This window comes from Bactrocera neohumeralis, chromosome 3 (genome assembly GCF_024586455.1).
Source record: "Bactrocera neohumeralis isolate Rockhampton chromosome 3, APGP_CSIRO_Bneo_wtdbg2-racon-allhic-juicebox.fasta_v2, whole genome shotgun sequence".
In the NCBI taxonomy this organism is placed as follows: domain Eukaryota; kingdom Metazoa; phylum Arthropoda; class Insecta; order Diptera; family Tephritidae; genus Bactrocera; species Bactrocera neohumeralis.
In genome coordinates this window covers 68,729,936-68,747,479 of record NC_065920.1, presented here as the reverse complement: position 1 = coordinate 68,747,479, position 17,544 = coordinate 68,729,936, and the positions used below count along the sequence as shown (strand labels likewise).

Genomic DNA, 17,544 nt, shown 5'->3' with positions numbered 1-17,544 from the left:
AAATACAAACAAAAGCCTCAAACACCCACATTTAAGAAGTTACTCATACGCAGTGTCATCTTCCATGTATTTTTCCTTACAGTCTCATTAAAATCATTTCCAAAGCAATAATTTTACCACTATTAGCATATATTTAGTTATACGATCTTCTCAAATTACTGCCGACGATTTTAAATGCAAATGCAGAAGAATAGTTATTTCTTCAGCACGTTCTACAAGCGTCTCAGTAATGGTTGCTCATATGCCATTGGCGGCAATGTTTCATTGTTATGCCACAAGTAATGCATTTTTAAGTTGTTAGCGCTACGCGAGGCTGCCACATAATTGCAAAAATATATGAAGACATGTTTGTGTTGGTAAACAATGGTGCAACGGCTTCTAATTGTAGTGCTCTTCTACTGCTTGCAACTAAAGCGCATCGTATCTTATCGTGACTTGGCATCTTTTTTGCATTAATTCCCCGCACATACTTAATAATTGTCTACATTTATAGCATATTATTTTTCTGATTCTCTTCTCTATTGTTATTATTCTTGTGTTAATTGTTATTTCCATTTTTATCATCTATTTATTCGCCATGCGCACTTTTGTGCTGGCAAATTAACTGGCTTTTAATGAGTCTGCTGCGTTAGACACAAGTACGTTCATGCATTTTCTATGCAATTTTTATTTTATTACAACAATAAAATATACTTTAAGTACACAATTGGACTTAAGCTGAACACTAGCACTAATAGAAGTACATATGCTTAAGTATAAGAATATACGTACAATGAAAAGTCAGCGAAAATGTTATTTAAATGCCAAAAGCACTATGGTGTGATTATAAATATAAGAAGGAATAACGGAAATGGCTGCTAAAAAGTTATAATAAAACTAATAACGGTATTATCAATTACTTCCAAATGGAACGAATTAAAAATAAAACAAGTACGTAAGAGTAAATCTCGTAAAAACAGAGAGTACATACTAGGAGCGTCAAGTCACAAGCGGCCGCATCTACGCCATCATTAGGCCCATTATGCCCCCCGGGTGGTAAGAAAATTAAGTCTTATCCAGAAATTCAGAGGATTTGGTAAAAAAACTCTAATTTTTTGCCAAACCAGCTGCCCAATGTCTTTTAAGTTGGAGAATTGTAACTCGTGAAAAATATCCCATCTCAGTCGGCTGAAGGCTGGGCATTTGCAAAAATTATGTTGGTGACTATTTGGTATATCAAATAATAGAATTTTTCAATAACCCTGTGTTTGAACTTTGAGTAGCAATAGTTTGATTTCGGATGCTTTCATATAATTATGAATACAAGTTTTCTTATCAATAAAATATGTATCCGAGGTAATGTTTTGAAGCAGGGAAAAGGTTTTTTCAAATGATTCTTTTGTGAGATATAAGATTCCGAACGAATACTAATACATAGTTTTTTGATTAAAATAGAACGAAATGGGTTGTAGGATGAAGTCCATAACTATAAAACCATACCATATTGGAAATTAGAACAAAAATAACAAGAACGTTGTGCTACAATGGTAAAAGACCTTAGACCCCTAATAAAACAACCAATATTCATTGGTATGTCAGAACGTGAAATATTTTTGTTGGAATAATAATAATATATTTGGGAAATATTTTATATGTACTATGATAAATCCTCTGTTTAAAAGCTTTTGCGCTTTTGAAGTTATAAATATATATGAAAGCTCCTAGACATGGTTTGGTACTACAGAAGAAAAATTATGAAAGCTTTAGAGTATGACTATTCACTTCTGCTAGAACAGATATGAAAGCGCTGTAATATAAAAGGTTTAGTATATAGTTGGTCACTACTGCTAGAACTCTTATGAAGGCTTTATAAGGTGAGGTGAGCTTCAGAGAAAGTTTGTCCATCACTGTTTAATTGATATGAAAGATATGTGATATGAGAGTTTTAGTATATAATTGGCCACTACTGCTAGAACTGATATGAAAGCTTTATAAGCTGAAAGCGCTAAAGCAAGTTTGGCCATCATTGTTGAATTGATATGAAAACTATGTAACACGATAGTTTTAGTATATAATTGGTCACTACTGGCGGATAGGAAATCTTTGTAAGTTGAAAGCTCTGGAGCAAGTTTGGCCATCACGAAGCTTCAGAGATCGGTCGCCACTGTTGAATTAATATGGAAGCTGTGTGAAATGAAACGTTTGGTATACAATTGGCCACTACTGGTAGAATTGATATGAAAGCTTTGTTAGCTGAAAGCTCTAGAGCAAGTTTGATCATCACCATTGAATTAATATGGAAGCTGTGGAAAATGAAACGTTTAGTATGTATACAATTGGCCACTACTGGCATAACTGATATGAAAGCTCTACAGAATGTTGGCCATACTGTAGACAAGATTCGCTCCCTGATAAGACTGTGAAATTTATATTTAGTTTAAAGAAGACTAAACTCTAAGAAAACAAATTATTATTATATTTTTGTGTCTAGTCCTACATATATTCGAATTAAAGTTTTTCGAGACTACCAAGTGAGCAGAGTATAATATGGAAGTAGGCAGAATATATATGGTATTATATATAGATATAGGGTAGTAACTCTAATATATGTACATACATAACGGCACATACGAAGTCCGATCTTGTTATATACCAGAATTGCCACTGTGCACTTTCAGGTATATATGTATATATCAGATATACATATAGGTATATATATCAGGTATACAGAATATATACCTGAAAGTGGGCAGAATATATCTGGTATATTGCAATATCGAACTTCGTAAGTACCGTTATGTATGTTCATCGACATATGTATATGTTTACGCTTTTGTTTTGAATATGAAAACTCGTAATGTGAATATGAGAAAAGTATTTTTTGCTTATCTGGTTTGAAGTTTGTAGCTCAGACTAAAGTCGAAGGTAAAGCTTTTTACTACGTTTTTACGTTTTTAGAAAAAAAATTATTGAAAACTGAGTAAAAATGAGAAACATTGAAGCAATGAAAAAGCAACTTGAATAACCACGTGACATATGTTTTATATATATTTATGATATTTTATTTTTTACTGGGTTCTAATTAACTACACACAACCAAAATTTCATGAAAATCACAAAATTTCGCGCTAATTTCAACTGTTATTGTTACATTATTCAATGTTATGAAATATGCAAATTCAACTACGCATGCGCAGACCACATATGCCAATAATTGTGCATTGGACATACATTTGTACATATCTAATCCACGTAATAGCTGGCTGCAAAGCCACATTGAAGTCATGTTCATAAAATTACAAACTTTGTGATTGACAACAACAACAACAACGCGGTGTACCAAACCATTTCGACCGCAAACATGGAACGTTACACCTGACATAAGATTCAGGTCACGGTTATTACATCATACCATACCCATACTACGCGCATATGTACAGCGCCCAGCAGCAATGCCAACTGTGGCTAATAAAACAACAACCACAAAAACAGCAACAACGTTTGATGGCAATCAAAGTACTAAAAACAACACCAATAAAATAGAGACAGCAAGCGTAATGACATTTACCGACAGTATCTTGTCATGAAATGGCTAGTATTAGTTAGAACAACAACAAAAAAGCTTTATATGCACACATACATATATGTGTAGTATAAACATTAGCGTACGCACATGGTATATGCTAACGACAGCGCTATCTGGAGCATCTGCATAGTTGCAAATGATGATTTGCGACAGTTTGAGCTTAACAACAACAGCAATATACAACAAAAACATGCGCGTAATGAACCGAAGAAATGCGGAAAAATAAGAAGCAAAAACGAAAATAAATCAAATGAGTAGGAAAAAAGTGCACAACTCCGCGTCATGGGTGTTAAACGTTCGCGCCGCGCTCTCAGCCCTGTCAAGTACACAGCGCGTACAACATCAAGTGCCGCGTTTACAACAAACAGCAAAAACAAAACACAAATCATGAATCAAAACGTGTACATCTGCTAAACGGCTTGCTTGGGAACACATATGTTTTTTTTTTTATTTCAGTGCTTTGAAATTTACGCACCGCGCGTTGCTGTCATGCGTTGGGCCGCGCTGCCGCTTGCAATCGTTGAATATCGTGGAAAAGTCATGAAATTCAAAGTGCGCCATGAAAAATGGGAGCGAGCGGATGCTCTACGTCACGCTTAAGTGAGTTCCTCTTGCGCGCCAACAGCAATAACAACAGGCGCAACAACAGCAATGCGTGCGTGTCGTGCGCTTAAGCTGTAAGCTGTAGGAACAGCAACGCGGCGCGTAATGGTACGTGTTTGTGAAATGGTAGCAAAATAAAATCAAATAGGAAGTATTTAGAAGTCGCTGGAACAAACGCGGTGGTATTAGGAAATTTATGACAAAAACAAAACAATTAAAAATAAAAAAAAAATTAAAATATAACGAAAGGGTGTTGGGCTGGCGCGCTTTCGTTGGTATTGCATAAGAATTTTTTAGTGGCACTTTATGCACCTGCGTTCACCGTTTAGTAAGAGAATCTAGTTTTCACCAGATTACCCCCTCCTTCAGATACCACACATATTACATATTCTGATTTAAATTTCTAGAAAACGGTGAGATCTATTAGCTCGAACTCTCCAAATTCTCCATGCAATATTCAATCTTTTGATCGCCTAGTCATGCCCAGCCACGTATTTGGCGAAGACACTTCAAAATTCTAACTGCAGACTTCTTAACTTCGAAAGGAATTAGGTTTATTGATAGATCGACTGTTTGGAATAAATGCCGATTTCATTGCGTTAATCAATTAGGTCAGTTATAAAATGGTGCCGTATCGTATGGAACTCGTCGAAAAATGTTAGATCCCCGCGGGTTCCTCTTTACGTATACAATCCCCAGAGTTTTTAACTTTTATTCTTTTTACTTTTTGAGAGGTAAACTGGCTTTCTTATGACACGCTTCTTTGCCTATTCTTTATATGTATGATAACCATAGCCAATCTGAGGGTTGCCATATGGTAAGCTTTATTTTTAATTTAAAAATAATTGCAGTATGTTTTATATACATTTTAAGTATGGTTATTTATTTGTTTTTAGTATTTTGAAAATAAGTTTTTAAAGGTTGCCATATTGTGATTATTTTGTTACTACAAAAGTTTAAAATATTTTAATTAACTTTTATTTAAAATTTTAATTTAATTATTTACTTATACATATTTTACATTTAACGTAAATTATTTTTCTGAAAAATAAAAATATTTTAAGGGTTGCAAATCGTTAATTTTTTTTTTTTTTAACTAAAAACTGTTTATCTTTTCATAATATATTTTTAAGAGTTGCCATAGGGTGATATTTTTTTTCAAATTTAAAAAAAATTTTCATTAAAATTTTAGATACTATTTTAGTTATATTATTTACTTATACGTAACATTTTCAATACAAGTGTTTGAAGGGTTGCCACATAGTGTTAATAATTAAAAAACAAAAAAAAAGCAAAAAAATATTTTAAGGGTTGCAAATCGTTATAATTTTTCTTTTCAAAACTAAAAAAATGTTTATCGTTTCATAATATATTTTTAAGAGTTGCCATAGGGTGATATTTTTCTAAAATTTAAAAAAAATTTCATTAAAAGTTTAGATACAATTTTAGTTATGTATATTATTTATTTATACTTAACATTTTCAATGCAAGTGTTTGAAGGGTTGCCACATAGTGCTAATTATTTTATTGAAAAAAATATTTCAGTATGCTTTATATGAAGTCTTGGTTTAAATATTTATTTTTGTTTAGCGTTTTAAAATAAAGACTGAAGGGTTGCCACATGTTTTTTAGTTGAAAAAATACTTTGTATAAGTTTTATATAAAAGATAAATATTAAATTGGAAGCAAAGAATTAATTTAAATTTTTTCGATTTAATGTCTATGTTTATCGTTTTAAAATAAAATCCTATAGGCTGCCACACCGTTAACTTATTTTTAAAAAAATCAAAATTAAAAAATCACTTTGTATAACTTTTATATGAAAAATAAAAATTAAATTAATATCATAAACATAAATTCAAAACTTATATTCAAATTAGAATTAGAAAGGGTTGCCATATATTTACAAAAATTAAAAATTAAAATTGCTTTTTATTTTACATATGCATGTATGTGTATATATGTATTTATTTTATTTTTAGTTAAGATATTAATAGAGTTAATAATATTTTTTTTATATTATATTAAAAAAATCAGATTTTATTGACTAAATAAAATTTAAAAAAAATTAAGAGCATTTGCAAAAAATAAAATTTTTTTTAATAAAAAAGGGAAACTACTTTACTTTTTACTAATAAGTTTAAATTTATACAACTTTTTATAAAAAAAGGTGTAAGATGTTTGTTTCTACGAAAAAAATTTGGCCACATTTTGTTTAATTTTCAAAATATTAAAAAACTTAAAAAATGAGGTAAAATATTTTTCATTGTAAAATAAATATTATTAACATCTACAGTTAAACAAATTAAGGCATCATAAATATTTTTTTTATAAAATCTAAACCATTTACAATATTTAATACTAAAACAGTTCGAAATTTTTTTCATCAGTGGTAATTTATTTACTTAAAAAAAAAATTAAATTTACATAAAAATTAAAATTATTTTTCATACAAAAAATATTTAAACTTTCGAAAATTTTCAAATTAAAAAAAAAATATATATGAAAAATATAAAAAAATATATTTTTAAATCTAAAAATAAAAAAAATTACATAAAAACTATAATTTTTTTTAATACTAAAATTTAAAGTTTTGAAAATAGTAAATATTTAAAAAAATATATATTTTTTAGTCTAAGATTTATAATTATAAGTAAGTCAATATTAAAATTATATAAAAATTATATAAAAAATAAATCTTTTTTAACATTCAAGACCATGGCTACTCAGTACACTCAATGTGAAAAGTATACATGTACATATCCTCTTTGTACGTGCATAACATCATTCACTGTCTCCTCCGTGGCATTAATGAGAGCCTAAGCCTAAGTGCTTGTTATAAAGTTGTTGTTGTTTGTTGTCAGTTGACTTATAACTAGCGGCTGCGTTGCTTGGTGGTAAAAGTGGTAGCATTAAGAACCACATCAACATTAACAATATCAACACCAACAAGAACAAGAGCAACGCTTAAGCCAATAGGCATTACAACAACATGCAGTATCAAGCACCCAACGCCAACAGCTGTAGTTTAACAACAACAAACACAACAACTAAATCACAATGTTTGCATGGTTACCGGGCTGCTTGGTTGACTGCTTAGTCCCCGCTTTGGTTTGTTAATGGCAGGGTTAATGTACCACCTCCGGGCACATGTTGTACGCATTCGGGCACACACACGCACACAATAGCCGATGAGTGCTTAAGCGCGGTGGCGCGCAACTGTAAATTCTGAAAACAATTACGTTATAGATAGATTAAAATTTAACGTTTTAGTAGTTAGCTGGAAAAGCTGGAAAATAAAAATGGAAGAATTGTTTAAAAATGTGGCAAGCGATGTCAAAAAAAGATATGTATATATATTTAAAAGAATAGGCTTCGTAGTTGATTGGTTTTTTATTTCGATTTCCATTTCATAGATATGTAAGTCTTTGCAAGACAAAAGACTGCGTCCAAAAAAACCCATGAAAGACTTTTAAATGAAAATAAAAAAAAAGTTTGTCGAACCTTCAGAACCTTTCTTAACCTTGTTTATTAACAAGAGAGTATGAAAGTTAGTAATAAGAAACTACAATTTACTTCTACTTTAACCCTAAAAAGAGTCACATCAGCAAAGGGATCCAGCCATAGCCTTGGTTTAGGTTTCTTGGCTTATTTTTTAGGACGGCATGAAATATTAAGGGATCTACATTGATAGAAAAAAATTCGGTTCCCCACCAGGATTTTTTTTGTAGAAAGCATTAACATCAACAAACTCCTTAATTATCCAGTTTAATTATCTTTTAGGGAATTTAACCTTGTATTTTGATCATCCGTCAATTTGTCGAAATACCAGAAGAAATCCTTTTGGGAAAAATGCTTCTGCTTCCGTTATAAGCCTTTAAAACAAATATAGTAAGTTAGTTGTGCTTCTGGATAACTTTTTTGAACCATGTGGAATTTCGGGGTTCTTGTTTTGGAGATAATTGAATTAGTTTATTAAACTAGAATAATATAAGTAATTTTTTCCACTTAAATATGTATATTAAGAGGTATTATTATACAAAATAAAAATTATGTTATGTCAAAAAAAAAAAAAAATGGCGGAAACCAAACTTCCTGGCCTATTACCAGAAACGAGAAAAGTATTTTTTTTTTATTCAGGAAGCTTTTATCAAGTGCTTAGTAGATGGGTTTTAAGAATTTCGAAAAATTGGGGATGTAGGCCTGGACTTTGTAAAAAGAGCCATTTTTATCTGTGTTTTTCGACATCGGTATAGTTAAACAACTGTCAAAATGCCATTTTTCTCGGAAAAGCGCTCTATCACGCACTTGAGTATAAAATTGTCTATAAACTATAACGAGCCTTAAAGTTTTGGTACCTACATATACAGCCGCTGAGTTAAGTGCAGTGGTTCTGGTAAGAAATACTTCGAAAATATTTAGAGTAAACCAATGGAACTTCAGGACTATATTTTTGAATAGTTTTTCAGAGGAACTGAACAATTTTTTTTTAATTTTTTTATTTTTTATATTATTTTTGTCTTTCCCCTTAAGAAACTTCCAGTACTGTCTAAACACGATTTAAAACCAAGCGATATGAAAACATGAAAACTAACTTCTATACTTAAAATAACAATAAGATCAGTTTTTAAAATCTTTATGATATTTAATTTCTAAAAGAGTAAGCAAGGAATAGATTTAAATGGAGCTGCATTGCAATTTGAGATCTATTGTGTCCTTCCCTCTCTACAAGGACATACATGGATACAGAATCCCAATCTTTCTAGACGCAATACTTGGATACATGAACCCAAGGGCCATATTCCTGCGTCTGCAGATCGCTACGCGTGAGTTAAAAGTAAATGAATTTTCCTAAGGTGCTTTTGCATATGATATTGGGGATCCTGCATGTACTTAAGGCATTCCATATCGCCCTGTGGCGCCTGTCAGTCCTTTTGGAAATTTCATTGCATATCGTTTTAGTGACTTAAGTGTTTCTAGAACTTATTCGTCAGTCGCTTAACCTATTGGCTCCCTGCTTTTTAAGACATTTTCTGACGTAATGCAATGTGAGATTATTGTCTTACTTGCTATCTCTGCCGCTTTACCAACAGCAAAGACTTCCGCCTCGAACATACCGCAGTATTCCGGAAGCTTGAAGGGTCGCCTGAGTTAAGGCTAGTCGAAGGGTCACCCGGATTTCAAGTCGTCTTGTCAACCTGATCATTTATACATATCCTATAACTATCGCGCTTAGTTTTATGTGATACATACAACCGTGAGGTGAACGAAACTATTACACTCTGTAGCAACATGTTGCAAGAATATAAAAACTATAGAAAAGTTAATCCGAAACATACGCTCAATATTTATAGAACCTCCATACATAACAATTTCGTAAAAACAAAGTGTATATAGTATATGTACATTTAAAGATCATTATTCCAATATTAATTTCAACTTCTTCTCTCTTCCTTAGGGTGACTACATCTGGATAGAACCCGCATCGGGTAGGGAATTCGATGTAGCCATTGGCGCTCGTGTCATATCGGCCGAAGGTAGACGCATACAAGTACGCGACGATGATGGCAATGAAATATGGCTATCGCCCGAACGGCGCATCAAAGCGATGCATGCCTCCTCGGTGCAGGGTGTGGAGGATATGATATCGTTGGGTGATCTGCACGAGGCGGGCATTCTCAGAAATCTACTCATACGCTACAAAGAGAATTTGATCTATGTAAGTGCGCGCACATATAACCTAAAATAAGTATATTTAATTTACTATTAATTTCAAATTCTCACACAGACTTACACTGGCTCCATTTTGGTCGCTGTTAATCCCTATCAAATACTACCCATCTACACTGCCGATCAAATCAAATTGTATAAGGAGCGTAAAATCGGTGAATTGCCACCGCATATATTTGCCATCGGTGACAATGCGTATGCGCATATGAAACGTTATCGTCAGGATCAGTGCATAGTCATATCGGGCGAATCAGGCGCTGGCAAGACGGAAAGTACAAAATTGATATTACAATACTTGGCGGCAATTAGTGGCAAACACTCGTGGATCGAACAGCAAATACTCGAAGCGAATCCGATACTCGAAGCATTCGGCAATGCGAAAACCGTGCGCAATGACAATTCATCACGGTGAGTCGGTGCTCAAGATATTATTTTTGCAAAAAATGTAATACTCTTTTCTTTTCGTTGCAGCTTTGGCAAATATATCGACATACACTTTAGCTCGAGTGGTGTCATCGAAGGCGCCAAAATCGAACAATATCTCTTGGAGAAATCTCGAATAGTTTCGCAAAATCATAGCGAACGTAATTATCATGTGTTCTACTGTATATTAGCGGGCCTATCGGCGGAGGAGAAACGGCGTTTGGATCTGGGCAATGCTGCCGATTATAAGTAAGTGAAAAATAGAGTTCTACGTTCTACTTTGGTTATGTCTATTATAAACCCAGAAATTGGTGATTAATATGTGTTTACAGAATAAATAGATATGTTAAACTTCGAGGTTTTGCTATAAGTGTGGTTAAATCTCTATAAACCCAAAAGACACTGCTCAAAACTAGTTTAAGGAAAAAATAGATATGTTAAACTCCGAGTTTATGAAAAAAATAATGGTAAACACAAAAATGGTAAATAAACTCGATCAAAAATTTGTGGTTGGAAAAAATTTTTAAGTTAAACTCCGAGTTTATGAGAAAAAATAATGATAACATCAAAATAGAGAGTAAACTCGTCCAAAAAATAGTGTTTAGTTCGTGTTGAAGGAAAAAAATTATATATTAAACTCGAGTTTATAAAAAGTTATATATTAAACTCCGAGTTTATAAAAAAAAATTGGTAAACACCAAAATGGAGAATAAACTCGTTCAAAAGTTAGAGTTTAAACGAAAAATTGAAAGGAAAATTTTATAGCAACTCCGAATTTATGGGGAAAAATATTAGTAAACATCAAAATATAGAGTAAACTCGTTAAAAAAGTAGTGTTTAGTACGCTCGGAGTTTATAAAAAAATAATGATAAACTCCAAAATGAAAAAAAGTTATATATTAAACTCCGAGTTTATGGGAAAATAATGATAACACAAAAATAGAGAATAAACTAGTGTTTAGTACGTTTTTAAGGACAAAATTTATTTATTAAACTCAGAGTTTATAAGAAAAAATAATGATAAACTCCAAAATGGAACATAAACTCGCCCTAAAAATAGTGTTTAAGGGAAATTTTATTAGTTAAGCTCCGAGTTTAGTGTTTATTACCTGTTTAAGGAAAAAGTTTATATATTAAACTTCAAGTTCATAAGAAAAAATAATGGTAAACACAAAATGGAGCATAAACTCGCCAACAAATAGTATTTAATACGTGTTTATGTCGAACAAGTTGAATTTTAAATTCCAAGTTTTTGATATAACTCTCGTTGTATCTCTATAAACCCAAAAAAAAGTAGTATTTAAAACCTGTTTGAGGAAAAAATTTTTTCTTAAACTGCGAGTTTATGAAAATATAGGCAATAAACTCGAGTTTTTGTGCTCAGTTTCCATTCCCATTTGTTAACACTTTTAACTCAGTTGTAATCATATGGATCTGATGACCTGTGTACCTAAATTAAGAGCGTTATCTTCATACTTGATCGCGTCTTCAGTCAAATCTTTGCTAACTAAATCAACGATGACCTCAGACTGATTGTGACGGAAGACATAAAAGTTGAGATATAAAAAAGAAGTGTTTACTGATGAGTTTACCTAGACAAGGGAAATGATAATATTGCATTCTCTTCATAATTTCATAACTCGAAATTGTAGAATTTATTCAACTCGAGATTTCAATAATAGTTTCGAACGGATACTGGATGATAACTTTCAAGTGCTTTAATCAAAAAATGGGTCTATAGTTGACACTAAAAACTTCAACTCACGAGCCATAACGAATATAACCTAACCTCAAATATTTTCATAACACAACTTCAACTTTAATAATTATTATTTTTCACCTACAGATATCTCACCGGCGGCGATTGTATTACCTGCGAAGGGCGCGACGATGCTGCTGAATTCTCAGATATACGCTCCGCCATGAAGGTGTTGCTCTTCTCCGATCAGGAAATCTGGGAAATTATCAAATTACTCGCAGCGCTGCTGCACTGTGGCAATATCAGGTATAAAGCGACTGTTGTTGATAATCTGGACGCGACCGAGATACCCGAACACATTAATGTGGAACGCGTTGCTGCCTTACTCGGTCTGCCAATGCAGCCGCTAATCGATGCATTAACGCGGCGCACGCTTTTCGCACACGGCGAGACGGTAGTGTCAACGCTGTCACGTGAACAATCCGTGGATGTGCGTGACGCCTTCGTGAAGGGCATCTATGGACGAATGTTTGTGCATATTGTGCGCAAAATTAATTCGGCGATCTTCAAGCCGCGCGGCACATCACGTAATGCTATTGGTGTCTTGGATATTTTCGGTTTCGAAAATTTCGATCAAAATAGTTTCGAACAATTTTGCATAAACTATGCGAATGAGAATTTGCAACAATTCTTTGTGCAGCATATTTTCAAACTCGAACAGGAGGAGTACAATCACGAGGCTATCAATTGGCAGCACATTGAGTTTGTGGACAATCAGGATGCGCTCGATTTGATAGCCATCAAGCAGTTGAATATTATGGCATTGATCGATGAGGAGGCGCGCTTTCCAAAGGGCACGGATCACACGATGTTGGCGAAGCTGCACAAAACGCATGGCGCACATAAGAATTACTTGAAGCCGAAGTCGGATATTAATACCAGTTTCGGCTTGAATCATTTTGCCGGCGTTGTGTTCTATGATACTAGCGGTTTTCTCGATAAGAATCGCGATACATTTAGTCCCGATTTATTGCATTTGGTCAGCCAGAGTTCGAATAAGTTTTTGCGTCAGATCTTCAATCAGGATATTGAAATGGGCGCTGAGACGCGCAAACGCACACCCACACTCTCGACACAGTTCCGCAAAAGTTTGGACGCGCTAATGAAAACATTGAGCACGTGTCAACCATTCTTCATACGTTGCATCAAACCGAATGAACTGAAAAAGCCTATGCTTTTCGATCGCGGCTTGTGTTGTCGACAGCTGCGTTACTCCGGCATGATGGAGACGATACGTATACGTCGCGCTGGCTACCCCATACGCCATGGCTTTCGCGATTTCGTTGAGCGTTATCGCTTTCTAATACCCGGCGTGCCGCCAGCGCATCGCACAGAGTGCCGCGCGGCCACCGCGCGCATATGCGCCACTGTGTTGGGTAAATCGGACTACCAGCTAGGCAACACAAAGGTGTTTTTGAAAGATGCACATGATCTTTTCCTCGAACAGGAGCGCGATCGCGTTCTCACGCGCAAGATACTTATACTACAACGCACCATACGCGGTTGGGTGTATCGACGTCGTTATTTGCGTATGCGCGAAGCTGTCATCACGGTACAACGCTTCTGGAAGGGTTATGCGCAGCGTCAACGCTACCGTCAAATGCGTGTGGGCTATATGCGCCTGCAGGCGCTCATACGTTCACGTGTGCTCTCACATCGTTTTCGGCATTTACGCGGTCACATTGTGGGCCTGCAAGCGCATGCCCGTGGCTATTTGGTGCGCCGCGAGTATGGGCACAAAATGTGGGCGATCATTAAGATACAATCGCATGTGCGGCGCATGATTGCTATGCGTAAATATCAGAAGCTGCGCGAGGAGTATAAGCAATTTGCTGAGGTGTTACACTTGCGTAAACTGGAAGAACAGGAGCTGATGCACAAGGGTAATAAGCATGCGCGTGAGATTGCGGAGCAGCACTATCGCGATCGTTTGCATGAGCTGGAACGTCGCGAAATGGAGAAAGAGATTGAGGAGCGCCGACGTGTGGAGGTGAAGAAGAACATCATTAATGATGCGGCGCGCAAGCAAGATGAACCGGTGGACGATAGCAAGTTGGTGGAGGCGATGTTTGACTTTTTGCCCGACTCCAGCAGTGAGGCGCCCACACCACATGGCGGCCGCGAAACGTCGGTGTTCAACGATCTGCCGCACAACAACTCCATGAACCATGAGGTGCGTTAAATTTCAATAAAATAATATTACTCTCTAACAAAAATGCCAACATTACAGGACATAATTGGGCCGCTGCATGTCTCAGAGGATGAGGAAGATCTTTCTGAGTTCAAGTTCCAGAAATTCGCTGCTACCTACTTCCAAGGCAACGTCACACACCAGTACTCGAAGAAGGCGCTGAAGCATCCTTTACTGCCACTGCATACACAAGGCGATCAGTTGGCGGCACAAGCGCTCTGGATAACCATATTGCGTTTCACAGGCGACATGCCTGAACCAAAATATCACACCATGGACCGCATGGACACCACTTCCGTTATGTCGAAGGTTACAGCCACGTTGGGGCGTAACTTCATTAGGAGCAAAGTAAGTATTCTGATGTTATTTTCGAAATTTTCTAATTTATTCTCAAATCCCTTTCCCGCGCGCAGGAATTCCAGGAAGCACAGCTCATGGGTCTCGACCCGGAAGCGTTCCTTAAACAGAAGCCGCGCTCAATACGCCACAAACTCGTTTCGCTAACGCTGAAGCGTAAAAATAAACTCGGCGAAGATGTACGTCGCCGCCTACAAGACGAGGAGTACACCGCGGACAGCTACCAATCTTGGCTGCAATCGCGCCCCACCTCGAACTTGGAGAAATTGCATTTCATTATAGGCCATGGCATATTGCGCGCCGAGCTGCGCGATGAAATCTACTGTCAAATATGCAAACAACTAACCAATAATCCGCTCAAATCCTCGCATGCGCGCGGCTGGATACTGCTCTCTCTATGTGTCGGCTGCTTTGCGCCATCAGAAAAGTTCGTCAACTACTTGCGCGCCTTCATACGTGAAGGTCCGCCCGGTTATGCACCATACTGTGAAGAGCGGTTGAAGCGCACATTTAATAACGGCACGCGCAATCAACCGCCTTCTTGGTTGGAGTTGCAGGCCACAAAGTCGAAGAAGCCTATCATGCTACCCATTACTTTCATGGATGGTAATACGAAAACGCTGCTAGCCGACTCCGCTACCACAGCGCGTGAGCTATGCAATCAGCTCTCAGATAAGATCACGCTGAAAGATCAATTTGGCTTCTCGCTCTACATTGCGCTCTTCGATAAAGTCTCATCGTTGGGTAGCGGCGGCGATCATGTCATGGACGCCATATCGCAGTGCGAACAGTACGCAAAAGAACAGGGCGCACAAGAGCGCAATGCGCCATGGCGTCTCTTCTTCCGCAAGGAGATCTTTGCACCCTGGCATGATCCCACACACGATCAAGTCGCAACGAACCTCATTTATCAGCAAGTGGTGCGCGGCGTTAAGTTCGGCGAGTATCGCTGTGACAAGGAGGATGATTTGGCAATGATTGCGGCGCAGCAGTACTTCATCGAATATGGCACGGATATGTCCATGGAGCGTCTATTCACGCTGCTGCCCAACTTTATACCCGACTTCTGTTTGACCGGCGTAGAGAAGGCTATTGAGCGCTGGGCTGCATTGGTACTGCAAGCTTATAAAAAGTCTTACTACGTGCGAGATAAAGTCGCGGCCTTAAAGATCAAAGAGGACATTGTTAGTTATGCGAAGCTAAAGTGGCCACTGCTCTTCTCGCGCTTCTACGAAGCTTATCGCAACTCAGGTCCGAATTTGCCGAAAAACGATGTCATAATAGCAGTAAATTGGACGGGTGTATACGTAGTGGATGATCAGGAGCAGGTGCTGTTGGAGCTGAGCTTCCCGGAAATCACCGCCGTCTCCAGCCAAAAGACAAATAAAGTGTTCACGCAAACGTTCAGTTTGTCCACCGTTCGCGGTGAGGAGTTCACCTTCCAGAGCCCGAACGCGGAGGACATAAGAGATTTGGTGGTGTACTTCCTGGATGGGCTGAAGAAACGGTAAGTGCGGGCTTGTAAGTCAATAATAACTGGTATTAATTCAATGTATACTATTACAGTTCGCGCTATGTGATCGCCATACAGGATTATCGCGCGCCTTCAGACGGTTCGAGCTTCCTCTCCTTCCTCAAAGGGGATCTCATCATACTCGAGGACGAGTCTTGCGGTGAGTCGGTACTAAACAATGGCTGGTGCATTGGACGTTGCGAACGCACACAAGAACGTGGCGATTTCCCTGCGGAGACTGTTTATGTGCTGCCCACGCTCACAAAGCCGCCACAGGACATCTTGGCATTGTTCAACATCGAAGAGGCACATCATGGACGCCGCCTAAGTATGGTTTCGAATGGCGCGCCCGAGCCGCGTGATCGTCCGCACACGTTAATGGAATATGCGCTGGATCATTTCCGTTTGCCGCCGAAGCGCACAATGTCCAAGACATTGACGCTCAGCTCGAAGCGCGCCGATGAAATCTGGCGTTACTCACGTGATCCCATTAAGGCGCCGCTGCTGCGCAAGTTGCAGAGCAAAGAGGAGCTCGCCGAGGAGGCCTGCTTTGCATTCGCTGCCATACTGAAGTATATGGGCGATCTGCCATCGAAGCGTCCACGTATGGGCAATGAAATAACCGATCACATTTTCGATGGACCGCTCAAACATGAAATTTTACGTGATGAAATCTATTGTCAAATCATGAAACAGTTAACGGACAATCGTAATCGTGTCTCAGAGGAACGTGGCTGGGAATTGATGTGGCTGGCTACCGGACTCTTCGCCTGCTCGCAAGGTTTGCTCAAAGAGTTGATGATGTTCTTGCGCACGCGTCGACATCCCATCTCACAGGACTCGATGCATCGTTTGCAGAAGACAATACGTAATGGCCAGCGCAAGTATCCGCCACATCAGGTAGAAGTCGAAGCGATACAACACAAAACTACACAAATTTTCCATAAAGTCTACTTCCCCGACGACACGGACGAAGCATTCGAGGTGGACTCTTCGACACGTGCAAAAGATTTCTGCCACAACATCTCGCAGCGTCTGTCATTGCGCACCAGTGAGGGTTTCTCGCTGTTCGTCAAGATCGCCGATAAAGTGATCTCCGTACCGGAGGGTGATTTCTTCTTTGACTTTGTACGTCATCTGACTGATTGGATTAAAAAGGCGCGTCCCATACGCGATGGCTCAAATCCGCAATTCACCTATCAAGTGTTCTTCATGAAGAAGTTGTGGACGAATACGGTGCCGGGTAAAGATCGCAATGCCGATCTGATATTCCACTATCATCAAGAGTTGCCGAAATTGTTGCGCGGCTATCATAAGTGCTCGCGCGAGGAGGCGGCCAAACTGGCAGCGCTGGTGTATCGCGTGCGCTACGGCGAGAACAAGCAGGAGTTGCAGGCCATACC

At 37.4% G+C, this 17,544-nt stretch overlaps 1 protein-coding gene across 1 annotated transcript in view; it reads left to right on the top strand.

The window, feature by feature from the left end:
- LOC126752098 (myosin-VIIa) overlaps window positions 1-17,544 on the top strand; it is a 67,206-nt gene that overhangs the window by 46,636 nt on the left and 3,026 nt on the right. Inside the window, exons 4-10 of the mRNA XM_050462662.1 lie at window positions 9,627-9,887; window positions 9,957-10,306; window positions 10,370-10,570; window positions 12,168-14,253; window positions 14,311-14,619; window positions 14,685-16,135; window positions 16,195-17,544. Of these exons, the coding sequence (XP_050318619.1) occupies window positions 9,627-9,887; window positions 9,957-10,306; window positions 10,370-10,570; window positions 12,168-14,253; window positions 14,311-14,619; window positions 14,685-16,135; window positions 16,195-17,544 (6,008 nt within the window). The remainder of the gene's footprint in view (window positions 1-9,626; window positions 9,888-9,956; window positions 10,307-10,369; window positions 10,571-12,167; window positions 14,254-14,310; window positions 14,620-14,684; window positions 16,136-16,194) is intronic.